This window comes from Syngnathus leptorhynchus, chromosome 8 (genome assembly GCF_054491065.1).
Source record: "Syngnathus leptorhynchus isolate UIUO chromosome 8, UIUO_Slep, whole genome shotgun sequence".
In the NCBI taxonomy this organism is placed as follows: domain Eukaryota; kingdom Metazoa; phylum Chordata; class Actinopteri; order Syngnathiformes; family Syngnathidae; genus Syngnathus; species Syngnathus leptorhynchus.
Genome location: NC_141202.1, coordinates 11,672,732 through 11,698,487, shown reverse-complemented (window position 1 = coordinate 11,698,487; position 25,756 = coordinate 11,672,732). Strand labels below are relative to the sequence as shown.

Genomic DNA, 25,756 nt, shown 5'->3' with positions numbered 1-25,756 from the left:
ATGGACTCGATGAGTATTTTCAATATACTATTCCCGAGAATGTGTTTTTATTGGCTTTGACAATAATAAAATTCATCATTCACTGAAGGGATCAACTTTTATTGACACCTTGACTCAATACACTGCAGTGGCCTATCATAACAGAAATGTGTGGCTAAATCTTTTATATCACAGTGTAATCTTACAGAATAACCTAGAAAAAAAAAAAAAAAAACAGCCATACATAAGCCCCACTCACGCTCGCTCACTCGCTTACCATACATACATTATTTGCCAGGCATTTCAGAAAAGGCTTGATTGATCATCTTCTTGCACAGCCTGACCCGCCACTCGGCGTGTCCGGCAGAAATAACCCCTTTTACTGTTTCAAGTTCGTGTCAATCGGTCAGTCAGGACGACGTCAGGTGAAGCCAGCCTACGAGTCTCTTTTATAACGTGGGACTGAAGCGCTCGTGTTGTTCCCGTTCAGGTCTTCAATCGTCGGCGCTGTCTAGCACACTCTTACTGAGAGCCAGATCCCAGTAGTGTTCTGTGCCGTGTTTCTTGAAGTGTTCCCTGGCCATGTTTTCTGTGGGGCACTGCTTGAACTTTATGTCCCCGAAAGAGCGATCTTTGGCCGTGCCCTGGACAGAGAGGGACGCCCGTCACAACCATGCCAATTGATTTGCGTCTGGGGGCTCGCTTAGACACTCACCTCCCAAATCAACCAGCACTTGTTGTTCCTCCTCGTGTCGTCGTCGCCGTCCGGATCTGTGTGCGAGTTGGATGCGTGAGCTTGAGATCTCAAAAAGACAAACGAAAAGATGCCAGTGTCTCTCACCATCTCGTTTGGAGTTATGCTCCTGCCACTTGATTCTGTGCATCATGAGTTTCTTGAACTTCTTCTGAGATTTGGGGCCTGCAACGAGACACCCGAGATCAGGATGGGAACTCAAGCCACATCGTTAGGGAAACACAACAACGCCTGACGATTTGATGTGCTCACCTCCTTCCACCACAACCAAGTTGACGTCTTTATGCAGGACGACAGTGCCAGTCAGGTAGAGCTGGTTGGCATTGGCTTCCACTTTGAACTTCTTTGCTGGATTTTGCAGGTTACGGATCCTGTGCGGGAAGAGCGGATCCCCTTTTGAGAGTCTGCAAACATTTGATGGAGGCGTACGTACCCGCTGCCCACTAACCTGTACACGGAAATGTAAACCCCTCCGCTGAGATCCTCCTTCAACTTCTTCACTTTCTTTTCTTTGCGCTGCTCAGCCGTGAGCTTGCGCGCCGCGTTGGCCTCTTCGTGGGCTCTGCACAAAGAGCGAGACCACGTCAAGCCGACCCCGAGAGCGGCGCGACGGATGACCTACTTTTGTCTCTTGGCCATCTGCGCTCTGACGTGGGCTTCTACTTTGGTGGGGTCCTGAACCGCCTCGGTCCCCAATACTCTCATCAGGTTGGAGATGCGAACTGCCAAAAGCCAGGACATACGTTAGACACGCCCAGCGCTCCTTGTCTTTCGCACCCGCATGGCGGCTACCTTTGGGCTCCGGTGGCGGCATCAGTCCAAGACGGACCTTTTCTTGGACTTCCTTTTGGCCTTCTCGTCGAGTCTGTCGTCTCAGCTTCTTCTGTTCTTTCTTGGTCAAGTAAACGCCCAGGGTGACCGGTTTGTCCTTGTCGACTGGCGGTGGCACAAAAAGCACACGCAAACACTGTAACCGGTTTAGTCCTTGACGATGAGGTGGTCGCTGATGCAATAAATAATAAGATGAAGGAGTTTCACACTTACACTTACCAGGAGGACTAATTTGGGCCGGATGCTCCACTAAATTGGTCACTCCGAAAAGCACGATCTCATCAAGTTTGGTTTCTGGCTTTCTTCATGGGGTACAAAAAAAAAGAAAATAGAGATCTTAAAAGTTGTACCCAAATGTTTAGGAACCTATTTTGTGGCATTCTTACAGTAAATGCAGTTACTCTGTCCAATCCAAAACACATCTTTTGTCCTTCTCACAAAAAACACCAACATTTCCAACAACAGCGGACATGCTTAAGACGATTTACATTTCTGCAGGAGACTTTTTACAAACAAATAACGAAACAGTAACTCCTGTTTCAGTTGAAATGTGACCTGATTTAAAAGGGCATATTTCATTTGATACTTTCATATGAACTAATTGTATATCCACTCTAAAAAAAAAACGTTTGATAGCAACAATATGTCCGCTGCACTCAAAGGATGTAGAATTCTTGCATCGCTTGCACGTGCTTGTCGCTTACATTTCAATGTTGGTGGGCAAGATAAAGGAGTCCCACCACTCGATGTTGGGCACTTCACTGTCGCCGATGTCCTTCCTGGGAGCGATCAGAGCCAGCTTGGTGGAGGCGTGGATTCCCGTCTTCTTGGCGGCCTGGGAAATCTCGTTCTGTAACCTCTCCAGCTGGGCCTGCCGACCAACAAAAAAAGTTTACTTTTGAAAAGCGACCGTCGGAGGGTTTCGCGACACCAGGCGTGGAGCGGACTCCTACCTTTGTTCGAATTCTTTGAGCGATCTTCTCAAACCGACCCTGCTCGTGAAACTTGAAGGTTTTGCGCGTCCGCTGGGATGCAATCAGAGTTACACGATTGTCAAAGTAGGATGTGGATTCCAGCTCTTCTCCTGGCTTCTCTTTGAGCTGCTGACGGAACTGTTCCCTCTTCACTGCTCGAATGTTGGCTGGACATGGGAGAGGACGGAGGGCAGATCTAGTAACACCCAAACTAGCCTGCACTGCGAGTCACAAGTGTCGTGAATGAAGGTACCTTTGAGTGTTGGCATGCGATGAGTCAGCTCAATCTCTTTGCCGGTAGCATCCACCGTCCTGCCCTTGTCGTCCAGAATGAGCGGTGTCGGTTTATTCACTTCCTTCACTTCCACTTTCCTGGCAGAGAGCACAGGGAAAAAAAAAAGCCTTTCAGACACCAGACATCGGACCAAATTTTAGCGCCCCGCGTAACTCACGGTGGGGCGATTCCCATGGCGTGGAGATTGGCCAGAGCCACAAAGTTGTGAGGGATGGAGTTGCCCAACATGCCCAGGATGTTGGGCTTCACCGGCATCTGCGACTGCAGGCGCGCCTGCTCCTCGGCCACCCTGCGGGCTTTCTCAATGGCGTCGTTCATGAAGCTGGCGGCCTGCGAGGGCATGATTGAGCCGCCCATGTTGGCGGGGCCCAGAAGACGCGACATGGGAGATTCCATTTGTGTCTGCCGGGAAGAGAGGAGGCAAAGGAGTCAAGGGGTGGCACTAAACCCCGATCAATGATATTCCTTTGAAAACAAATAGTGACGCTTTACGTGTGCAGTCATCCCTCGTTTATCGTGGATAATTGGTTCCAAAAAACACCCGCGATTAGTGAAATCCGCTAAGTACGGTCACCAACAAGAAGTACCGGGCAGGCTAACGAGATGCTAATTCGCAATCGTGCTAACGCGCGAAGACGGACTTCTAAAGGAATGTGAACAAACATTTGGAGCAATACTACATTTTCCTAAAGGTTAGACACACGTTTCCTCAATTTAGAAGTTTTATTTTGACTTTTAAATGTTTTTTTTAATTTGGAAAAAAGATCCGCGATTCAGTGAAGCCGTGACAAACAAAACGCAAAGTAGCGAGGGATCACTGTATATCACAATAATCACAGGCATATATTCATTATTCTCTGCAGAAAAACACACCATCGCTCCTTATCAAGTCGCCAAATCCATGACAATCTAATGTTGATGATTTTGGCTATCGGCGAGTCCCAATCTCCCATAAACAACGTGTGTCCACTGAATCAACAATTTTTGTTGGTCAATTTTTGGCTCCAATTACCTGAGCAGGAGATGTAATGTTCAGTTGTTTCCTTCGCTGTTCAATTTGCTTGGTGGCTTCCTCCATCATCTGTTTGATCTGTTTGATGATGCACAAGAGCAATCAGAAAAGGATCCACACCGAGTGTCTCCACAATCTCGTCTATTGTGGGTCGCATCTGAGGTGAGATCTCACCTGCAATTTGCTGAGCATGCCCGGACTCTCTGAAGGCGGTCCCGGAATGACCTCGGGCTCCTCCACTTCCTGAAAACGAGGCACCCGCTTGCGTTTGGGTGCTGCGCCACCGCCATCGGCGGCGGGCACCGCGGCACTTTTCACTCCGCCCGTGTCTGTCTCGTCACTGAACGCGTCCTGAGAAGCACAGTTGGAGGTCAAAGTCTGGGACATTTGCATTCAAGTCGTCCTTCTTTACCTTCAGCTCTCGCTTCCGCGTCTTTTCTCCGTTTCCTTTGCTGCTTCGGGAACCACGGCTCTCCTCCAACACTTCGAAGAGACGCTCTACGAAACTCCCGGCTGATTCATTCAGGAAGGGGTGCAGTTGGTCTAAGAGGAATCGAAGATGAATCCACTACTGAACCTTTCACAATTAATACAACCGAAATGGATTCACAATTATAATGTGAATTGTAGTTTGCAAGGATGTAGTACTAAAACTGTGATGCTTTCTTTAATTAAAGAAATGCAGTGAAGAGGTTTGTTTTTAGTTCTCCTTACCTACACATCAAGTCAAATATGTTCTCAGGATGCAGACAGTTTATTTTTTTAGGCATAACAATGAGGTCACATCACCTGTAGTTGACATCTCGTCTCATTTCCCCAAAATATTTCAACCTCTTCCCACCTTGCTCCTCAGTCCATCTGAGATGAGCCTTTTCCCCCTTCTTGCATACTTGCACACTTGTATAAAAGAAATCCACAATCGAAATGTACCTGTTGTTTTCCTTTTGTCCAGACCTTTCCCCACGCACTGCAGAGCCACGGTGACCACGGTGGGCTCCGAGAAGCCGAGCATCTTCTTCACAGTGCGCTCCACCCATGGCCTCAACTCCTCCACCTCCCGTTTAGGAAGCGACATTCTCACGTCTGCAAGATAAACGTAAAATTTTACAAATGCTGATTGAGACACAACGACGAAGCACTTCGCTCGTTTTAGAAAAACGAGTGCTAAGTCGTACTTTTACCGTTCCACAAGCCATTGACTCAGTTTGGACACTGGGCGAACAACAACCATGTGATTAACATGTTGAAATGACGGGTTTTAAATGTGATTGAGCGAAAATGTTGCCAAAAGTCAATCCCGACCGCGAAAAATGTCTGGCTACATGCTAACATTAGCACCATTAGCACACAGTGGTATACAGGGTGCAAAAAGCCGCTTCGTTACCTTACAAACGCTTTCTCGTTTCCGTGAGCCGGTATGTGGACACCAGCGTGGTGAAAATAACTAAACTCGGGTCCGCTTAGAGACGTTTATCACGCCGTAAAGGAAGATGTTTTCTTGACAAATTAAAGTTGGGTCGCGAGACTTCGTCCGTTCCCACAACGTTGTTGCCGTACTACCCGGAAAAGGAAATAATGAGTCTTCTTCTTGCCATTCTTCTTTTCGCGGTCACTTTAGGGGCTTTTGGAGGTTTATTGTTAGGTCGCCCTCTAGCGGCAAAAAACTGTGTACAGTGCATTCACGAAAAGCGTGAGCGAGTTTCATGAAAACAAGTAAAATGTTTTTTCAATATAATACCACCATTTTAACATAATTTTGCAAAGTTGTAAATACCCAAAATATCTAAGGAAATATATCTACTGTACAGTTGAGTATTGTGTTTCAGAAAGAAATTTAAACACGATTAGGGGAACAGTAAAAGTGATTGTTTTCAGTAAATGTAGTAAGAATAAAGCATAATGCATGAAACTCGTGACAAAATCCTTTCGAGTTTTTTTTTGTTGACATTTTGCTGCAGCAGATCACTAATCGAGTCTGATTTGCCAGTGTGGAGTAAAACATAGTTTATCTATTGATTGCAGCCGTGAACATGTGATGATCAAGTGACAGCCCCCCCCCCCACACACACACACACACTCCAGCCCCCCCCCATACCCCCACCCTCGCCCCTAATTTGACTATCTTTACAGGAAGTGGGTCAACTGAGTGGCAATGGAGTAGCATGATCACGAAAGCGCTCATGAGCCCGGGGCCTCGCTTCGTCTGCCAGACAGTAAACATACACACACACGCACACACTCCTGATCCGTCCATCCCTCCCTTTGCCAAACTCCCAAATAATTGTACAAATCATCTATGTCCTTCAAGAGAAAGAGCAAAACTAACCAGCTGTGTGAAAAACCTAAAATGTGTAGTAAAATACAAAATCTAACCAAATGTACTTTCAGAGATCTTGTTATAGGTGTCCCAATAGTTTCAGATCTGGGTCCAATCCTGTTTAGTCATTCTCGAAACAATAAAACCTTCAACACTCAATGAGAAGAGATATGCTGACGTCACGCTCTGCCTTTGTAATGGACCTCCCCATGTGTACCCCAAACACTCCCCTCACACCCACCCTGACCTCTTTGCCAACCTGCCCATTATGCAATGACAGTTTTGCACATAAAATGACAATAGCGCACTTTCTGACACATACACACACACACACACAAACGCGCATGGACACACACATGGTCCTCCCCCCCAATACACCCTCAGGCACTTTTATAACCTAGACAAAACGTGTACTTTCTGATTGCAACTGTTCCGTCTCCACTTAAGCGGCCCATTAAAGGCCTCGTTGCAATAACACCAATATGTAAAGTGTCTTGTTATATAAGGTCATTTATGAGAAAATATAGGCAACCCCAAGTGGTGCATGGTTTGGTCTGGCTCATTGTGTTTTGCAATGTTTCATCACAATGACCCACTTTGAGGCGGGTTTTTTGACAGGAGGCACTAAATCATCCTCTCTTCGAGGACCTCTACTGTCTGGATACGTTCTCACAAGGACCTCGGCAGCATCTACACGCGTTGCGGCGTCGAGCACGTGTGCGTGTGTGCTCAACATTGATCCATTGAGCACCACGCATATTATTGCAAAGACATATTTGGACTTGACTTGCTCTTAAATTTTTGGACGGTATGGGGATTTTGCCCAATGGCCAGCAAAATTCTCCAAACGACGGCTTGTATCTGCAAAAACTTGTATTTCAAGATCACAGCCTTGGTGTTTTACAAAAGTCAAGTAAAAGCGTGTCAGCCTCCAGACAGGGAAGAGGGAGGGAGGCAGGGAGGGCAGGGGCTTCTCTTCTAAAAACTGCATGGATACAAGGGGGGGCATGAGGGGGGGGGGGGGGGTGAGGGGGTTGGGCACTGGTGCCTGTGTCAGAAAAGTGGCCCATTCGTACATCAACCAACAATAACGGTCTCACTCCACTCTATGTGTGTGTGGGAGGGAAATACTAGTGCATTTTGTAGGACTTTTTGTGGATGTGTGAGAGAGCCATGGCTGATTTCATTCAGAGAGTGGGGGAGGGGTGGGTGGTGGTGGTGGCATTAAACCACACCCTTGGTAAATACGCCAGTCCCCTTACACATCAAGTTCTGGCAAAGCAGAGCACAAAAAATGCCACAATTTGAGGAGCAATTTGCATTTGGATATTTGCTCCTATTTCATACAAAGGCACTGTGACATACAAGTGAGCCAACAATTTGGAGCTTTTCTTTTTTTTCAAAGAAGCCGATTGTAAACAATGCGAGTGATGGGCTCGTGACTCACATCAGTGTCAGCAAAAGATGAACACAAAGAGTGGAGCAACACATGTACACAATACACATAGACAAACTACTTTCTTGATCCTCTGCCAAGAATGACAAGATTCACTTATATTTTTAACTACTAGTTTTGTGTCATTTTTTTGGTCTGATTTAGTTTTGATTCGTTTCTGTTTTAGGTTGATATGTTGGGTCTTCAGTTATTTGTTTACATTCAATTGTATTTCTGCACATTTCAATTTCCTATGATTGAATTTGATTGTTTTGTTGTTGATGCAGGGCTTTTGATTGATGTCTAGCGAGTGCTTCAATTGCCCTGCCCGCGGACCCCTCCATTCAAAATATTCCCTCAACATTACTCACAAGCGTCAAAGCCACATATACGAGCAAGTGTGGTGTTTTGTTTTGGCAGCTGGTTGGAGGCTCAATGCGCCCCCCCCACCCCAACCAGATTTGTGAGGTTGTAGTCACGCACGCACAAACCCATATGAAAATGTCCATCCTCTTAACGTGCACCCCCAATGCGCCACATCTGTTTGCCGTGAGCCCCTTTGAAAAACAACACGAGTTTCCATTTCAGCTGTGAAAAATGCCATTTTATTCCAAAACTGTACTTTTTTTGTGTGGTCACGGGAAAAAAAATGTAGCTGAAGTAAGTTTCGAGTGAAGGTGAACCAAAAACTAGATTGAGGGAGATGAAGGACGAAGGCGTAGAGGGAAGCCCAGTGCTGTGGGGGAGGGGCGAAGCAAAGTAGTAAAGCTGGCAGTAGTGAAGGAAGGAAGGAAGGAAGGAAGGAAGGAAGGAAGGAAGGAAGGAAGGAAGGAAGGAAGGAAGGAAGGAAGGAAGGAAGGAAGGAAGGAAGGAAGGAAGGAAGGAAGGAAGGAAGGCTACAAGATTCCCAAAAGTTCCTTAAGCAGTCGTAGATGACGTAGAAAAGGTACATGAAAAATGAAGTGCAATCATTCGGTCACGCCTTGGCCGTAGAAAAAAAGTGGAAGTGTGGAAGACGACCCCCCCCCCCCATACACACACAAAACACAAGACGCTCCCCCAAACGGAGACTGATAGTGTGTGATGGACACAGGGAGGCTTTTAAGTCAGACTCTCGTAATAAGGCCTGCGATACACCTCGCCACGCTACCACCTAAGGAGCCATTCAAAGCAACTCAATAAATAAAACAAATTGAAAGAAATAGATTTCAAATATAATTAAATTAATTAAAAACGCTAAATTAGTATAATTAAACAAAAATCAACAACTCAAAAAAATTGATCAAGTTTACATTTCAATAAAAACAAATGGAATACAAAAAACAAAATCAAGTAGAAGTCAAATTAAATTTGAAAAAAAGTCAACAAAATTGAAAAAAAAAAGAACTGAAATGAATTATAAATACATTTGACAAAATACAGACAAAACTAACTCAAAATAAACCCCAAAGCAAAGAAAAAACTAAAGTAATCTAAAACAAAATAAAATGCAACTTAAAACAAAGTTAAAAAAAAAAAGGAAAAAAACTCCAACGCAATTGGGAATTCAACAAAATAAATTTAAGTGACATAGAATTAAAAAAAAAAATCTAACATTGAATAGGGAATATGAATAATTGTAAACATCAAAATGAACAAAATCAATCAAAAAAATAACATGAACCAAAATCAGTTCTACATAACATCCAACGGAAATTAACTGAAAGGCGTTTGTCAGCCGCCTTGCTGGCTCGATGGAAATAATTTGAGAAAGTTGAGTGGCAATGTTTCCAGCACTTTAGCATGAGTTGCTGGTTTGCGACACCGAGGACGCCGCTACTCCTCCATTTTGGACTCGGGAGTTCCGATGCGAGTTAGCAGCACAGGAGGAGGAAGGAAGCGGCGCTTGTTCGCTAGCTAGCTTGCTCGCCGCTGGCAAGTTGAGACAAGTTTGTTTACATTTTTCTATCATTTCAAGTTTTGCAGTTAACCCAGGCTTCAGTGCGCCTCCTTCGATCCCTCAATTTGGGCGGAAGCAGCAAAAAAAAAAAAAAAAGGCTAGCAGATTAGCCTCTGCTGACAAGATGGAGGCATGTTTATGAATTGGAACAGATCGTTAGCGTAGCGCAATTGCCAAAGTCAGCATTTGATTGTCAGTTATGGTCATCTGCAAAATTTGAACCAAATTTACAGCAATATTCAAAATGTTTTTGCTAGTCAGCTAACAATCATTAGCCGAATAGCATAAAATACCTGTGTAATATTTTGAAGTTACTGGGAAAGTCCCAGTAAAAATGACCAGTGTTTCGTGGTGCTTGGCAAAGGTTAAATTCAATGCTTGTTTCCTGGAAAATGTTGAAAAATGACTTGGGCATTTACGCTATTGGGCTAATGAGTGTGCAGGACGCTGTTATGTTACAAGTACAAAGGTTCCAGGCGACTACTGTCAAGATGTGTTGTGTTGTTATCTTTTTTGTTGTTGTTGTTGTTTTAAAAGCAAACAATCAAAATATAATAGAAATGCACTCCCAGCACCAATTGTTCCTTCTGAAAAAACAAAAAAAACAAACACATCTTATTTGGTAAAAGGCACAGTAGTCCGACGGTTCAAAAAGAAAAACACACGTGTCAACAATGTAGTAAAAAACGGTTGACGCCCTCGCTGTGCGTTTTCCTCAGCTGCCTGAAAAATAAATACCAAGAATAATAAATAAATGCAGTGTCAGATAAATTAACGGTGATCTCCGAGTACATTCGTGAGTTGATGACATCGTTTCCTTTCTCCCCAGTCTCCAAAGTCCTTGAATGCATCACTGGTCCAGTCAAGTACAAACGCCATTTGCTTTTTTTCCTTGCGGTGGCTATGTACAACCTGCAAAGGGTTACATTGTCCGCCACTTCCTCTCCTGACAGGAAGTGCTCCACTCAGGTCATCTTGTTTGAGATTTCACTTGACTTGCTACTCTCCATGATTTCTTTGCAAATTTTGACACAATTTGTGATTATCAACACGCGTTTGATTTTGCTCCGGCTGGGTTATTCACTCAGGTCTCGGAGGGCGCGCCCGGGTCCTGATGGTCTTCACCTCCTTGCTCGTCGGCAGCAGCTGCGTGGCTTTGGCAGCGTGCGGCTTTCTCGAGATTCTTGCTGTGCTCAGGGGGCGTGGTGGAGGACACGGCGCTGTCCTGCGTGGCCGCCGCTGCCGCGCCCGTCTTCCTTGGGGACAGGATGGGGGCAACGTGTACCCACGTGAGGCTGGGCTCAGAACCACGAGCCGTTTTGTACTCTGACGGGTTGCCCGAACCGTCAGAGTCGCTGGCGTTTCCCTTTGTGCTATTTTGGTGTGGCGGCGGCGAGGACAACGACGGAGGAGGAGGAGGAGGGGGTGGTGGTGGTGGGGGGGGGCAGGGGCCACCTTCCGTGGCTTCCGTTTGTGTCTCTTCTTCCTCGCTGTCGTCTTGAAGATGCTTCTCTTGCGCACTTAGGCGAGGGCACTTGGGGAGGCCCGGAGAGGACGTGGGGGAGTCGGTTCCTGTCCAGCTGAGTCGGCGTTTCTGCAAATGTCAACGGCAATGTCATATGTCCTGGAAAATTACCAATTCATTCTTCAGTCCTAATTTTACTGCGATAAAGCTGTAACGCTTGAGGAGGATCAAATTATAATAAGAAAATAAATGCAAAACACAATTACATGAAAATAAATACAATTCAAATGTAGAAATACAAATGATGGAGCCTATCCCAGCAGTCATCGAGCAAACAACAGGAGTGGACTGCATTCCCTGTCTACATGTGTTGCTCCACCGTTTGTGATGCTTCTAAAAGATGACACCACGCGGAGCGTCAACGCTTGATCGGCGCTCACCTTGACCGGGATATGCAGCTGATCTCTGTGCTTGTGCGGGGGGGTGGCGTTCGCTGCGGGGCAGGCGGGTGAAGTGGTGGCAGCGGCAGATGACCGTGGGAGGGCGGCGATCTGAGGAAACCACAGCTTCAGCATCATCTCCACTTGGAGAAGCGTGTTGAGGTAGCGCTCCCTGGAAGAAGACAACCATGCATAATTTCAACCGGGGGAACATCTGTACGCCCATCTTGTCGCCTACAACACACCGAACAGATGTTTCATTAGGTAGTAGCTACCACACGGGTGTGAGGAACATGCACGGATTTGAAGACTCACAGGCATATATTCTTTATCCTCTAGCAAACATGATGTGTCAGTATGAGGATTATCTTACCCGCTGTTTGGTTTCTGCAAGACCCCCACAATCCGCTGGATGCGATCCATGGCCACGCTCTGCTGGAAACTACTCAGACCTGTCAATCGCAAACATAAGCCCTCGTCAGCGTTCACGCCGCGAAGCCGTCGGGCCGGTCGCCCCGATCACCCCGATGGAGGTGATGAATCAGCTGGCCCGGATCAATAGTATGCGCTCTTCCCATTAGCAGACCAGAAAAGAGTGTAGACTGGCGTATTCAGCAGAGTTAAGACAATAGCGTGCTGCCGCCAGCATCAGGTGGCTCACACCCAATTGTCCCATCACATTTGCTCCAGACGCAATTATTTATCGATGATGAATCATGTCACTTTGGTCATCCATCAATGCCAGTGACATACAGTGACAGGCATACAATGCAATTCAAGAAATCTTTATTTCTATATTGTTTTGCTGACGAGGAGCTGAGGAAAGGTTGGGAAGGCCCGAGCCACAAGCAAGGACGCTTACCACGGTCAAATCGGCCCTTTTTGAGCCCGTTGAGCAGCTCCAGCAGGGGCCTGACGAATCCCTGAAGCTCAGCACACTGAAGGGAAGCGGCAGAGGGATGGATTAGTGGCCGCCCCTCTGAGGTGGAGCGTGGCCTCTCACCTTCTGAGCAAACAGCAGGTCGCCCTGCGACTTGGGATTCTGGGCCGGTGAGGCGCTGTCCTCCTCTTGCTCTTTGTCGGTGTAGCCATCACAGGCCCACTGCGAGGCGGGGCTGTTGGAGGCCCGGCCGGCGCAGGCGTTGGCCGCCGCCGGACCCCCCGCCATCGGACCCCCCGCCGCCACCGCTGCCACCAGGAGGGCTGAGGAAGAGGCGTCGGTCAGGAAGACGTCGGCGTCGTCAGAGTCGCTGAAGAGGAGGCTGTCACTGGAGCTGAGTGAGTCCAAGGAGGGTTGGGACGACGTGCTGCCCTGGGACTGCATCTCTGGCAAAGGGGAACCGACACAAATCAGTCACATCCAAAAGCTCACGTGCACCGCGTGCCACAAAATGGTGGTGTCCTACTTGAAGGCGGCACAGGGGGCAGGCAGCGCACAATGGTAGCGTATGTCTGGCTCCCATTGAAGAGATTGGAGACGGAAGAGAGTAAAAATGTGAAGGGGTGAGGGTGGGCGAGAGTGGTGGAATCGGAATAGGCAGTCTGCTTCTCTCACAGCCTCCAGTGCTTGTAGCGCCGCCCTCGCCGGCTCTGGGCTGAAGCGCCATCCTCATCCCCCCCCTCACACGAGACCCCCGCCTCCTTCCTCCTCTCCCACCCCACCCCCCTCACACACACACACAAAGTCCTCTCTTTGCATTTCTACATGCCTCTCATCCTCTCACGTACGCATTCGGGCTGGCCGCCCCCTCTCTGTCTTCCTTCCGCCACTTCCTTTAATAATATTTACGATAAACAAGAGGCCATGTTAACATTTCGCCATTTGTGGCTCAAACGTTTGAAGGCTTCTCAAAGCAGCACCTCGGAGGATTTTAGTGCATTTACAATTGCACCACGGCTCGAGCAAATGCTGTCGTGTAGACCCCCGCCCCCCACCCGATCCATTCCGCTCTCCCTGCTGGACCCTGAGCCCTGAGGGAGGTCATACTTTTCACGCCCACTTTAGAAGAGGCACATTGAAAGTCACCGGGTTGGACTTGTAGCAATGCAACGGCACTTTTACAGATTGTTTCATTCATCACGAGTTCATTTTAACAAGGGAAGTGAACAATTTATAACAAGCTCGGTTGGTGACACACATTCGATGTAGGCGACCAATGACACAAATGTAGACTCAAAAAGGCCCAAAAGGTAACAGATATCAAGTTGCATGTACATTTTACAGTAACCTTGGCAAATAAAAATATAAGAAAAAAAAAACCTTGAACTACAACAGAATTCTTCAGCGTGTAAATAAAACAATGAGCATGCATCGCACAAATACTGTTTACAAAGATGATATAGATAGATGATAGCTTAGATAAATAGATACACAGAAAGATAGATAGAGGCGAATAAACAGGATGTGGCTAGCTTGCCAACTTCGGAGAGCCATACACATAAACAGAGAGGAAAATGACGTTACTCACCCTCCACTCGGTGCTTTCACGATACAAAACACAACAATAGTAGCTGGATTTTGACTTGTTTCCGTCAGTGAGCCGTGCAGGGTGAGCCGAGTAGCATTTGGCCGACCGGTCTCAACTCGGTCGCACTTGCATCCGCACGTCAACTCCGGCCGGCCGTGCGTCGCCTTTAGCTTGTGTCGCCTTGCGTGTGCGTTTGCTTGCGCTTTCTTCCTCGCTTTCGCTCTTCCCCCGCTCACTTTACGAGCGTCAACATGTGCCGGGATCCACGTGCCCACGTCGCCGGCGCGGCCCATTGGCGGAGGATACCTGAGGGGGCCGCGCACCATTGGTCGAGATGCTCAGCCAGTGTTTGGTTTGCTGGGCGCCGATTGGACGGCGACGCGGCCGCTCGTGGCCCCGCCTACTCATGTGCCGCCCGTGTGGAGGCTTGTTGCGGCGTTTGCGGCTTTGCTTCTACTACAAGAGCGAGCGGGTGTAAACACACGCTTGCGCTACCCCGCCCACCTCCACTGAGGGGGAAAAAAACAGCATTCTGACTGAAAGTCTGCTTCTCCCTGCAATATTTTAGGGCGGTGAAGTCAAAACTGAGATCATGTGGTTGCACAAGTTTGCACACCCTATTATGAACATCGGCTGTTTTCAAAATGAACCACCTCAAACCTCAAAACCTCAGTCCTTGCAGTCGGCTTTTCCTGACAGTTTCTTTTCAACTGTGATTTGGACCGCCTCATAATTCCATAGCTAAAGTCTAATTGAGGGCTGGAAGAACTTTTAAAATGATTCACCTTGGTCAGAGTATATGAGAAACATTTGGCATTTGAACAGCGGCATGTAGACGTTTTCGGTCTATCTAGTCCAGTGAGTTCGATCGAAACCTAGGGGTTCCGTGAGTCGGTCTCAGGGGTTCGGCAGAGCCTCCACTGCGGAGGTCCGAACATACCAGATTGACATTTAAATTGGTGATGACGCATATCTGAACTGGTCTCGCAAAGGCAACAGCAGAAGTCACTATGTAATTTGTTTTGACTTCATGCATTGTGTTGTTTTTTTTTTTTTCTTTGAACAAGGTGATGTTCATGCACGGCTCATTTTGAGCACCAGTAATAAACACTGATGTCTTGAATTTGAAAAAAATAAAAGTTTCACTAAAGAGGGGTTCGGTGAATGCACATATGATACTGGTGGGGGTCGGTACCTCCAACAAGGTTAAGAACCACTGATCTAGTCATTCATCTGTCCTTCCACTTCCATCCACGAAGCTACCATGCGCTCTATCGTCCATCCCGTACACCGAGCCCAATTGCAGATTCACAAAAAGATGCACAGCAGCTCCATCAGCGTTCGTCGTCACGAAGCGCTGTCTGTCGAGCAAAAGAGCGGCCGGCGTTTGCGTCGACGTTGCCGTGTCTGTCTCCAGGCAACACTGCTAACTATGCAAGTGTTAGCCGAGGCCACCGTTCAACATAACAACACCTTGCCAACGCTGGGAGGGGAAGTTCGAGCATCAGACTTGACTTGCTATTGATTTATCAACACTTGATTTCAGCTCATGCTGCTCAGGTTGGGCCAACCTGTTCTTGGCTTTGGACTGGACCACGGTAGTAATATGACTCAGTAGTATTTGGAATTGACAGCTTCTGTGTTGGGTGTACTGATTAAATTTCATTTGCAAGTTTCTTTCTCTCTCCTGCTTGCTCAGTGGCACATGATGGCCATCCATCCGGTGAGTCGGTCAGTCAGTCTACTGCCACTTCCGCTCCTCTGCTAGCAAGCCGGTCACCGTGAAGGCTTTGCTCATGAGTGTTGCTCACATGTTATGCACAGAGAATGAGTGAAGAGTGGTGCCTTGTGAAATGGGCCAGGTCACCCACCCCCACTACGCAACATACATGTGAACCCTCTGACCCTCTCCTCAGGGCGCACGCGCGCAAGCAAACACCGTATCCTCACGCTGTTGACAAGACTTACCATTGATCATGAGCATGGGGGGAGGGTTGTCACCAGAAACGAGAAGAGCAGAGGCAAAGCAGCCTCAAGTAGTGTCAGCAAGCATATAGTTAACCTTTACTAATAGTAAACCTGGGGAAGGGGGTGGGGTGATGGAGGTCTGTTTGCAGATACACTGAGCAGGTCAATAGCAGAAAAAGCCCGGCCCAGCCCATCCCCCTCCGGCATTCCTCAGTAACACATGAACCCAGTGAACCTGCTTGGCGTTCATGGCTTGTGAAGACCACCCCCATCATTTCCATCTCTGCAGTTGCCCTTCCCCCATCTCTCCCATCCCCCACCTGCATTCTGCACTGGCTCGTTCGCTTGCTTGCACGTTCTCCATCAATAATGGCCTGGCAACTGGAGAGACCAGTTAAGCTGGAGGTCGTTGCCTCTCCACATACGTGCGTACACATAGCGCAGCCTGCAAATCAAGTCAAATGATTAGCCTAACCACTCACCGGGGAGCCTTCGCAAGGCTTGCGCTGGCCGGGAATGAGATTAGGCTTCATTGGACTTAAGTCACTGGGCCGCCCTTCGATTCACAACAAGGCGTCGACCGCAGTCGAATGAAAAACACAGTTGTTAAGCGCCAAAGTCATCACTCAAGCGTGCGTGCATCTATTTTGGGTTAGGGGTCTACGACCCAGCCACAACAAATTCATGACCCACTTTGGGTCCCGAGCCAGCGGTTGATGATGATCACGTTGTTAAGTTTAAGGAAATGTGAAAATAATTGCGGAGACAACTGACATGCGCCTGCGGTTTGGACTCGCTCGCCAGCCGCACACCTCACGAGATCTCATTCCGGCCGGCATTAAAGGATTAACTCTGCGTGTGTGTTTTGCTTTTTTAAGACAAGCCGAGTATCCACACAAGGTTAGCGGCCCCCGTTGACCAACTTTTCCACCATTACATTCATCTTTGTCCTGCTTGACAAGACAAAATGGAGCAGTGAGGGCCATTGCTGACTCGTCTGTATGTGTGGACGAGTGATGAGGCAATGTTTTTGGCAATCGAGATTATGAAGCCTTTACTATACTCGTATTGCGTTTTCTAACACTCACTGGACACTTCGCTCATACAACATGTCGAATGTGTGACGAGAGGCACCATAGTCCGAATAGCATTACGGTGGAATATGCATGAAAATATAAATATAAATTATCTTTATGATGACAGTACAAAACTCATATTCAACATCTCACTTTGGTTTTTTTTCCCCCATTCTATGTTTTTACCCTCGGCAGTTTTTATGAATGAAAAGTGGACATGCCCCTTCAGAAGAGCTGGCCAATAGTATGCCAAGCCGTTTTTCCACGCCCCCAGAAAGCGAACGGAGCGACCAATGGGCGGCCGGCAGGGGAGGCCAATGTTGCATAATTTGGGTGAGTCGTTTCTGCACGTTCCAGCAGGCAGGTCGCGGCACGAGCACGCGCACGCACGCCGACAGCAACTCGGGCGTGACTGCAACACACGTGACAAAAACTATTACAAATCTTGTCGACAAATGGTCTCGATATATTTGATAGAAATAATAAAAACAGCTCACACGTTTACGGTAGTCGGTGGTAACGTTGACACATTTACAAGGAGCTAAGGATGGAATGACATTTTTTTCATTGCACGAGATGATACTGATGGGCGGTCTCGTGTGGTGATGGCTCCCTCTAGTGGCAAAGAGCCACACAGCCAATCAACGGGCAGAGTGCCATTGGTTTATTATGCAACTGTTACCAAAGTGATCAGAAGCACGCTAAAGATTAGCAACAACACATGCCCACGCGAGTATGTGCAAGAGAGTTGTAGTAGTAGAAATAGGTGAGCAAAATATTAGAAACAGGTCCCAGCAGCATGACGCAAGTGTAAAACAATTGCAAAGCACAAACACGAATATGTATCGCCGACTGTTATCAAGCACAATTTGAGATGTGTGTGTGTGCGTGCGTGCGTGCGTTCGCGCGTGTGTGTGTGTGTGTGTTGGGCTTCCTATAAAAGGACATAATATTTATTATTTAATATTTTTATATTACCGAAATCTACAAGACAGATTTGTATGTATGATCATATTCTTTTGATGCAATTGTTATTTTTTATTACAACTTTTTTAAATGCATGTTGCACTGTTCTGGAGGCACTTATTCTATTTTATTCTACCCAATGCTTGTTTTAAATATTTTTGCATACAGTTTGAATTATTTGTGTTTGTCTTAAATAGAATACAGTTATTGGATGAATCATCTCATTGGAACGTGACGCTGATTGAGGGCTTAAAACTGTAAAAATGTATGCATTAGTTTTCAGCATGAAACATTTGAGAACTCTTTAGGTGACGTTTTAAGCTTTAAACATTCGAAACAATTCAGAATAAAATGACATTATGCAAAGTTTGCAAAATGTTCTTACCCTCCAGTGAAGCCTTGGTGAAAAGACTAGAACTGGATGACGGGCCTCCATTTTAGGTGTTCCTCATTGTCCATTTGCCTACGTTTCGTTGACTTACCTATAAAATGAAGAGAAATTTGTCATATCACAGATACAGTCTTGGTTAACAACTGAACCAAATTGAAGGACTATGCCACCCCCAGCTGAAGTTTACTGTCAAACTAAACAGAAAGCGAGCAATAGATGTTGTGCTTGACAACGTCTCTTGTTCTATGAAAGTCTGCTCATCTTAATGCTAACAAACAATGCCAATGACACGCTAATGCTTAGCACTGAGCGCTGCGTTTTTAGAAGCAACGGATGCTTGAACACAAACGGTGGAGTAACAATGTAGACAGTTAGGATGCAGAAACGTATTTCCAAGAAACAATTATTCCCTCTTGAACGATAACTATCATTGTGTCACTGAATTATCCTTGGCCACTTGGTGCTTGCAACTTAGCTCACTTCAGCACCTGTTCAAGTATCCCACAAGCCGGCCTGTATCCATCCGTTGCCCACTCAAAGGAGCAGTGGGCAGGTGGGCTCGCCGTACCCGGCGAGCCGCTCTCCCCCTTCGCCCGCTCTCTCGCTTGCTCGCTCTCTCGCTCGCTTGGTCTCTCCCTCCGTGTCCCTTTCTGTCCCCCTCGCTCTCTCACTTCACTCCTCATCCCTCCGTCCACTGTTGCGCGTTTGGCAGTGTTGTGTGTGTATGTGTGTGTGTGTGGGCTCCCATGGACTCTGTGGCTCCTTTTGTGCTGCTTTTGCTGCCCGGCCTCCAGTGGGCAGCTGCCGGTAAGTATTTCATTTACATAATAATCAGCACCGGGTGAGCTGAGGGCTTTTTTTTTGTTGCATTTATGAAATGTGTTGCCGAGAGATGTGTTGTACAGTAGTCGCAGTGTAGCCGCAAACTCCGTCTGCGGGTTGGAGGAGTTTTTGTTGTGAGACTTGAATGATTTCAAAATGAGTTGAAAAGAGGTCTGACTCTTGTGTTTTCCAGAGGACACAAGCTGGACCTACACTGGTAAGTAAGAATGTTTTTTTGTGTATTGAGATGATTAAAAAAAAGCTGTTTTATCATCCGGGCTGCTCAGTTGGCATTTTAGTTTGGAACCAAGGTGGAAATTCTGTCATTAGTGATTTTTTTTTTTTTTGCATGGCCACAAATATGTTGGTGACATCCCCACAGCAGTGGTGGTTAACGTTCTTAAACATTCTAATAGCAAAAAGGATTTTGGGGGGTTACGTTGGTTAGTATTGCACGGCGGGCCTTGTTAAATGCTCACACTTGGCCCAGAGGTGTCTCAGCCATGAGCAAAACACCACCAAATCTAGTTTCAAGTCACCCAATATGAAGATGCGAGGCTTCCATCTCATGACTATCCAAAACATGGTTGGCCTGCTTTTGTGTGCGTGTTCAATTGTCCCCGCCTTTTCTCCCTCTGTTGCCCCTCTCCTTGCCTCTCCGCACGTGTTAGTTCCAGTTGGTCAGGCTGGCGTGAGCGCAGTGCTCACACAGAGATGATGGAGGTCTGCAAGGGGGTAGCGAAGATTCCGGGGCAAAAATGCCAAATGAAGAGAGAGGCAAGTGCATGACGATGGCGCTGGCGGGCCAGAGCGAGAGATGGAGACGGGCCGGGCCGAAGCCTCCCCAGTTGCGTGGTGTATTGTTGCGGCGCACAATCAACACACAGGTTATTGTGCTGCAGACCCACACTGAGCGTGCCTATGCTATGGACAATGGTAGATCGGGCATGAATGGGGTGCATCGAGGGGGGGGGGGGCAGAGCACTTTGTGCATTGGCGATACCAGTACCAGACAGCGACTGGTTTCTATTCAAGCTGGTTTCAACTTGGGGCGGACCCAGACGCCTTTCTGCTTCCGACAAGGCACATCTGCATTCATATGTGGGGAAACTGCACCGATACTACAAAACCGATACCACTACGTCGGCTTGATATATACTTACTATAACTTTCAGCTGATTGTTTTTCTGTACTGTGGCATCAATCCTGCTTTGAGTGAGCAAGATGCGAGCGCTATGGCGTTGCAGGTGACTCGACTCACTTCACAAGTTCCTCAAAAATGAAGGTGTCAAGTTGTTTACTGCCACTCCCAGTTGAAGTTGGCAGTCAAACGAAGCTAATCACACTTTGCACAGTTAAAACAACTACATAACCCTTACTAGCTTAATGCTAATATAGGCACAGGGGCAAATCAATTATCTGAACACAACCTGCATTATGCGGTGGGGGGCCTCTTGAAGAGGGGCCGCCTGAATTTCGGGCCGCATTATGACAAGTGTTCGTTATGGTGCTCGCTTGAATGACGGCCGTTCGCGATGTGGCCTCAAGCTCGCTTGTTAGTTGAAGTGGAAAAAAACAAACGATTGGATTTTCTCACACGAAAGATGTCAGACGGCAAAAATGAGCGGGCTGTCCGCTGTCACTTGTTTGTCTACGTGAATCACCGTGCGTGTGCATGTAGCCGATGCATTCACAGAGGTGGGCCAGCACAGGGGCCGAGAATTTTCAGCCCTAGGTTACCATAGAGACCTCCGTGACGAGGAGCGGAGGTGCTGCTTGGGGGCAAATAGGGGGACGATGATCTCTTCGTGACATTTTGGATCTATTTAGTTGTAAAGCGCAGCAGGGCGACCATCCAACCTACTGTCAAGCCAAATAACAAATTTCATGTTCCCCGCTGAAGGCATGGTGGGGCAATCGGAGTGGTCGGAACATTTCCCCGAGTGCGGCGGTTCCTCTCAGTCTCCCGTTGACGTGGTGACCAGCCAAACTAAATATGACCCTGACTTGAGCCCCCTCACCCCGTTGGGCTACAGTCAGCACGGCAACAGACCATTCACGCTCTACAACAATGGACACACAGGTAATCACGGTAGCCCATCTCCTGCAACGTTAGGTGAAGTGCGGTGAAATATCCCCCCCCCCCCCCCCACACACACCCCCACACACAGCTGTGATCGAGCTGCCAGACTGGATGAGCCTGGGTGGGCTGCCCTGGCTCTTCTCGGCCATACAGATGCACCTTCATTGGGGCAGCGGCGGCCCGAGCTCTGGGGGCAGTGAACACACCATCAACGGTCAGAGCGCAGAGGCGGAGGTAGGCACCAAACTGTAACCGCGTAGCCAAGGCTAGAGGGAACCTAAAGGCCCGCGCTGTCGGCAGTTCACCAATCCCATGAAAACTTGCGTCGTGTTGCAGCTGCACGTGGTGCACTTCAACTCAGAGCTCTATCCCAACGCCTCCGCCGCCATGACGCAAAGGAACGGCTTGGCGGTGCTGGGAATTCTCATTGTGGTAAGGTACAAGCCCTGCTCAACCACCTGGCTGCAAACTGGCCGCACTTGCTGATCGCTGTCCTTGATGTGCTTCAGACAGGCGAGGAGACCAACCCGTCCTTCAACAATATTATTAACTACCTGAGCCGCATCAGACATGCAGGTAGGGCCAACGAGTGGAGTTTTGTCTTTCAGCCAAGACAAACGAAAACTGTTGTCACACTTTCTACTTGACTTGTGTCACTCATGCATTGGCCACCAGGGGGCAGCACAATATGCTGTACAGTACTGGAGGCTCAGCTCCTCTCTCAGATTATCAGTGCGGCCGTATTATGAGTCCCTCTATGCATGATATGTGAGTTGAGATTTTGAAGGGCAATGTTGTAAGATGGCATCAAATTAAATTAACCTTACTTTCATTTTGTTGCGATTTGGGAATAGCTCGTGGTTGTCGTCCAGATTCTAACTACTTTTTTCCCCACCACAAGACCAGAAAGTGTTGATCCCAGCCTTTGACGTTCAGTCGCTGCTTCCTACCGACCTGGGTCGCTACTATCGCTACAACGGCTCCCTGACCACGCCGCCGTGCTACCAGAGCGTGATCTGGACTCTGTTCCATGAGAGGGTTCAAATCTCCAAGGCTCAGGTGAACCTGACACCTGCAGACATTCGCAACCGATTTCTCTCCAGGCAATCGCAACAGATGTCCCAACAAGTCCCAACATTGCACACACCTACAATGTTAGATATAGAAATATTTTAATAATTAATTAAAACTAAAATTAAAATGAAATTAAAAATAATAATAAAAATTATTTAATAAAAAATTATTTAATTAAAATGAATTATTTATTAAATTAAAAATGAAAAGTATTATCAATATTACAAGATATCACCCCCCCGGCATAAAAAAAATTGGACAGGCCAAAAAGTTGTATTATCGGTGAGAGGCAGAGCTAGAAGAAAAGCAAAACTTACTTTTTAGTTGACTCCAGCATGTGTGTCTTCTGCAGCTGCTCAAGATGGAGACCCTCCTGTACTCCAGTCGAGCAGAAGATCCCGACCGGATGCTGCTGCAGGACAACTATCGCGCCACGCAGTCGCTCAACCAAAGAGTGATCTTTGCTTCCTTCACAGCAGGTGACACGTGGGATCATTCAAGGGCGCTTGTTTTGTCACGTCTCCCGGTATTGACAGAAGAAAAAAAACAGAAATGTGGCAATGTCAACGACGAGGAGCAAGGCGGCAAGAAGAACCGTGTTTCTTTGTGAGCCGATTAGCGGTAAAAAGACGGGATTTGGCAAAAACCAAACACTGACTTTATTGTTTTCACAAAAAGTGGGACAGAGGACAAGAGAGACAAAAAAATGAAAGCATTTGTGCGGAGTGATTGAAGTGGAAGGGCCGAAACGTGGACAAGGCCTTCAATTCGAAATGAATGATGCCTTCCTCTCTTTGTTGCAGAGTCGGGCAAGGAGCTCTCTTCGGGTAAGGCCCACATGATTGCGTTGCAGGCTTCTCATCGCCTGAGCTTTTCTCGCCTCGTCGCTCGCAGGTGAAGTCACTGCCATTGTGATTGGCATCATGTGCGGCTGCGTGGGCCTGGCAGTCATCGTCCGCTTTATCGTCAAGACCGTTCGGTAAGATGGCGCGCCTGCTCGCCTCGTGGCTCCGGATGGCTCCTGAAAACGGGCGAATGCCACTTGGCCGCCATCCCGCCGCGATCGTTTTAACTTTCCCGTCTCTTGGCAGATTTTTCGCTTACCTTCGCCGTGAAAGGGTCGCGGTGAACAGGTGGCGCACATCACCGACAAGGAGACCACAATCCGTCTTGTTTGTCACCTTCCCCTTTGGGTTGACAGATGTTTTTCAGCGCTTTTCTACAATCAGTCAAATCGGAAAAAAAACAGCGTTGCCTTGAGATACCAGTCACTGCACTCAACTGCTCAATTTTCAGCTGACCTTTACTCAAAAACTAAACAAAACGGGAAAAACGACACCTTACGTGTTTAAAATAACCAGCCTTTCAGGCTGCTCTCCAAATGCTAATGCCCAAATGCTAACGCCTTAATCCATTAAGCAACTTCTATTACAGTAATTACTGTCATAAATTCTTTATCCGCTGCCCAAAACAACTAATATTAGCGCCGTACTGAGGAGGTCAGAGTTGTTAAATAATTTTTCATTTTGATGATTTCATCATGTTTTTAAGTACAATATTATGAACTGCTATGACTTAAACGTCCATCTCAAGCCATCGCTGTACTTGGGGGGAACCGCGAAGACAGCATCACGGTGACGATTAGATCGCGACCATACATTGACACGGATAAAATTTGGGACCAAGCGGCCGTCTGAATTGCGGAGGCCATTTTGGAGGAACCACCCTTATGCGGTCGATGAAAGTGACGTACGTCGTCAGAGGCCAAATCAACATCTGCCAATGGGTTATTTTTGTGCTTGCTATTTTGTTTCGCGGTTGCAGAACAGTCAACAGACGTTTGACCTGTCCAAGTCGCAGCACGAGGAATCTCTCACGCTAATGATGGCCGCATTCCATCGGGCTAAGCTACTTTCCGCGCTTTCCCCGACAGTGACGTTAACATTTGCGCGCGCCAAAGGAAAGATGAGCAAAATGCACCACGCAAGCCATCACATGGTCACGTAGGAGCGGACAATCTTTATGTTGGTTGAGCTCTAAGAAATAAATCAACTCAATATGTAATCGGCTTGCCGGGAAAAATGAAACACAAGAGAAAGTGAGCCCGAGATTAGCGCTGAAGATAATCTGATCCTCTTTGCCCTGTCGCAATAACACCACTCGTGCCCAGTACTGCTCGCCAAATTACGACTTGGACTCGAAAGAAGCGGCGAAATTGAGGAGGTTGGAATCTAAGTGGCTTTAAAAGCTGATTGGAGTTTCACTCAGGTCCAGAAGTATTGGGACATGGACACAACTGCTACCAGCTTTAGGTGCTCAACAGCCACGATTCCATATGCATGAAAGTTTATTGACGTCCAAATCAAGTGATGGAGAACCATCTGAGGTGTGAGAAATTCAGGATGAATTCGCCTCGTCTTTAGTCAAATGCTTCAGAACTGAGTGGGCGAGCGTACTGCCAAAGAGATGACAACGACATCCATGTCTTTGGAAACTAACATCCATCAGATAACACAGCACCTCAAATGATCAACTTCAATCTAATCCAATCAGTTGTGACTAATAACACTTTGTGCTTGGATCAAGTCAATGATATTTTTTTTCTTGTGATCTGACAGCTCTACCTCTAGCTGGGACGTCCTTACCAATAACCGGCCAGCTCCGACGCAAAGGTTGACCAAAGCGGCCGCAATGATTCCCTCTCAACTGAAACTCTTTGCTTTAACAGCCCATTCATTTTCTTTGGCTAATAGCACCAGTAGCGATGGAACAATCCCAGATGTAATTGATCTGGAAAGGGTTCCTTCAGGCTTTCGGGTGGGGCTGGGGTTAGGTTAGGCTCAGCAGGGGCATTCTGAACTGGGCACCAACCACTAGTATGAAAAAAAATATTTTCTTCCCTTGTACCCTCGCTTACTGAGCTCATTTTCCACTAATAACTAATCATCTCATTTTTTTCTCTATATAATAACGTCCACCATAATAATCACCATACACCAAACAGGCAACTTCTCCTTGCATTCTTTGCCGAAGAGGGACCTCTGCTGGTCAACCTTTCAAACTACTCTGACACGGAGAAGGGGGTGACGCTTTTGCTTTTACTCTTTCAGGATGAAGCACCCCGAGAAAGCAAAAGAGAAACAACAAGAGATGGTTCTCAACTGCACCGGTCAAGCAGAAAAGCTCGAGGAGCGCTCGTCTGCACAAAACGAGCCCTAGCTGTCTCGAAACATGTTGGAACTCGTCCATGACGGGAATAACGGTTTTGGAAGAAAGCGGAAGGAAATCATGAGGATGAAGTCATGAATGCCTCCACCGAATAATGGTGGCAAACATTTTGCGTGGTTGCACGCAAAGCACTTAAATATGTCACTTTGCTGGCTCTCGTTGTCCCACTTTGCAATGTCTGCTGGCATGCCTGAATTGTTTGTGGAAATCCTTTTGACAGGGTCCCCCTCCGCCCCTCC

The 25,756-nt window shown here is 47.3% G+C and overlaps 3 protein-coding genes across 5 annotated transcripts; 1 reads left to right on the top strand and 2 right to left on the bottom strand.

Annotated features, from left to right (window-relative positions):
• Positions 1-78: 78 nt before the first annotated feature.
• On the bottom strand, positions 79-5,432 carry prpf3 (PRP3 pre-mRNA processing factor 3 homolog (yeast)). 2 transcript variants are annotated; one of them, XM_085919203.1, is made up of 17 exons: positions 5,230-5,432; positions 4,776-4,928; positions 4,258-4,388; positions 4,020-4,196; positions 3,846-3,923; positions 2,991-3,235; positions 2,792-2,910; positions 2,518-2,705; positions 2,269-2,435; positions 1,778-1,866; positions 1,526-1,669; positions 1,356-1,455; positions 1,182-1,295; positions 986-1,104; positions 821-898; positions 695-750; positions 79-623 (listed from the first exon to the last, which is right to left on the bottom strand). In XM_085919203.1, exons 2-17 carry the CDS (start codon positions 4,918-4,920, stop codon positions 474-476), a joined length of 2,100 nt encoding a protein of 699 aa, XP_085775329.1. In that variant the 5' UTR covers positions 4,921-4,928; positions 5,230-5,432; the 3' UTR covers positions 79-473. The 2 variants fall into 2 exon arrangements, with proteins under 2 accessions (XP_085775329.1, XP_085775330.1); XM_085919204.1 differs by having other exon boundaries at positions 1,784-1,866.
• A 2,755-nt stretch (positions 5,433-8,187) lies between these two features.
• Positions 8,188-14,171, bottom strand: LOC147052499 (uncharacterized). The gene is made up of 6 exons (XM_085919366.1): positions 13,910-14,171; positions 12,445-12,767; positions 12,304-12,379; positions 11,815-11,893; positions 11,442-11,613; positions 8,188-11,130 (listed from the first exon to the last, which is right to left on the bottom strand). The coding sequence occupies exons 2-6, from the start codon at positions 12,763-12,765 to the stop codon at positions 10,621-10,623; spliced, it is 1,158 nt and encodes a 385-aa protein (XP_085775492.1). The 5' UTR covers positions 12,766-12,767; positions 13,910-14,171; the 3' UTR covers positions 8,188-10,620.
• A 4,885-nt stretch (positions 14,172-19,056) lies between these two features.
• Positions 19,057-25,508, top strand: ca14 (carbonic anhydrase 14). 2 transcript variants are annotated; one of them, XM_085918894.1, is made up of 13 exons: positions 19,057-19,117; positions 19,326-19,349; positions 21,036-21,215; positions 21,304-21,449; positions 21,552-21,647; positions 21,725-21,791; positions 22,117-22,274; positions 22,642-22,768; positions 23,093-23,116; positions 23,184-23,268; positions 23,381-23,422; positions 24,908-24,961; positions 25,400-25,508. In XM_085918894.1, exons 1-13 carry the CDS (start codon positions 19,057-19,059, stop codon positions 25,506-25,508), a joined length of 1,173 nt encoding a protein of 390 aa, XP_085775020.1. The 2 variants fall into 2 exon arrangements, with proteins under 2 accessions (XP_085775020.1, XP_085775021.1); XM_085918895.1 differs by lacking the exon at positions 23,381-23,422.
• The last annotated feature ends 248 nt before the right edge of the window (positions 25,509-25,756 follow it).

What these genes read in the sequence shown, in the direction of transcription:
- ca14 (XM_085918894.1), top strand. Translation starts at nt 19,057, where the DNA reads ATGGACTCTGTGGCTCCTTTTGTGCTGCTTTTGCTGCCCGGCCTCCAG. An exon ending in GTCAGAGCGCAGAGGCGGAG is followed by an intron (nt 21,450 to 21,551) that starts GTAGGCACCAAA and finishes GTCGTGTTGCAG; the next exon opens with CTGCACGTGGTGCACTTCAA. An exon ending in GGGCAAGGAGCTCTCTTCGG is followed by an intron (nt 23,117 to 23,183) that starts GTAAGGCCCACA and finishes CGTCGCTCGCAG; the next exon opens with GTGAAGTCACTGCCATTGTG.
- LOC147052499 (XM_085919366.1), bottom strand. Translation starts at nt 12,765, where the DNA reads ATGCAGTCCCAGGGCAGCACGTCGTCCCAACCCTCCTTGGACTCACTC. An exon ending in AAAGGGCCGATTTGACCGTG is followed by an intron (nt 11,894 to 12,303) that starts GTAAGCGTCCTT and finishes TGCGATTGACAG; the next exon opens with GTCTGAGTAGTTTCCAGCAG. An exon ending in TTGCAGAAACCAAACAGCGG is followed by an intron (nt 11,614 to 11,814) that starts GTAAGATAATCC and finishes GTCTTCTTCCAG; the next exon opens with GGAGCGCTACCTCAACACGC.
- prpf3 (XM_085919203.1), bottom strand. Translation starts at nt 4,920, where the DNA reads ATGTCGCTTCCTAAACGGGAGGTGGAGGAGTTGAGGCCATGGGTGGAG. An exon ending in TCGCATGCCAACACTCAAAG is followed by an intron (nt 2,706 to 2,791) that starts GTACCTTCATTC and finishes TCCCATGTCCAG; the next exon opens with CCAACATTCGAGCAGTGAAG. An exon ending in CAGATGGCCAAGAGACAAAA is followed by an intron (nt 1,296 to 1,355) that starts GTAGGTCATCCG and finishes CTCTTTGTGCAG; the next exon opens with AGCCCACGAAGAGGCCAACG.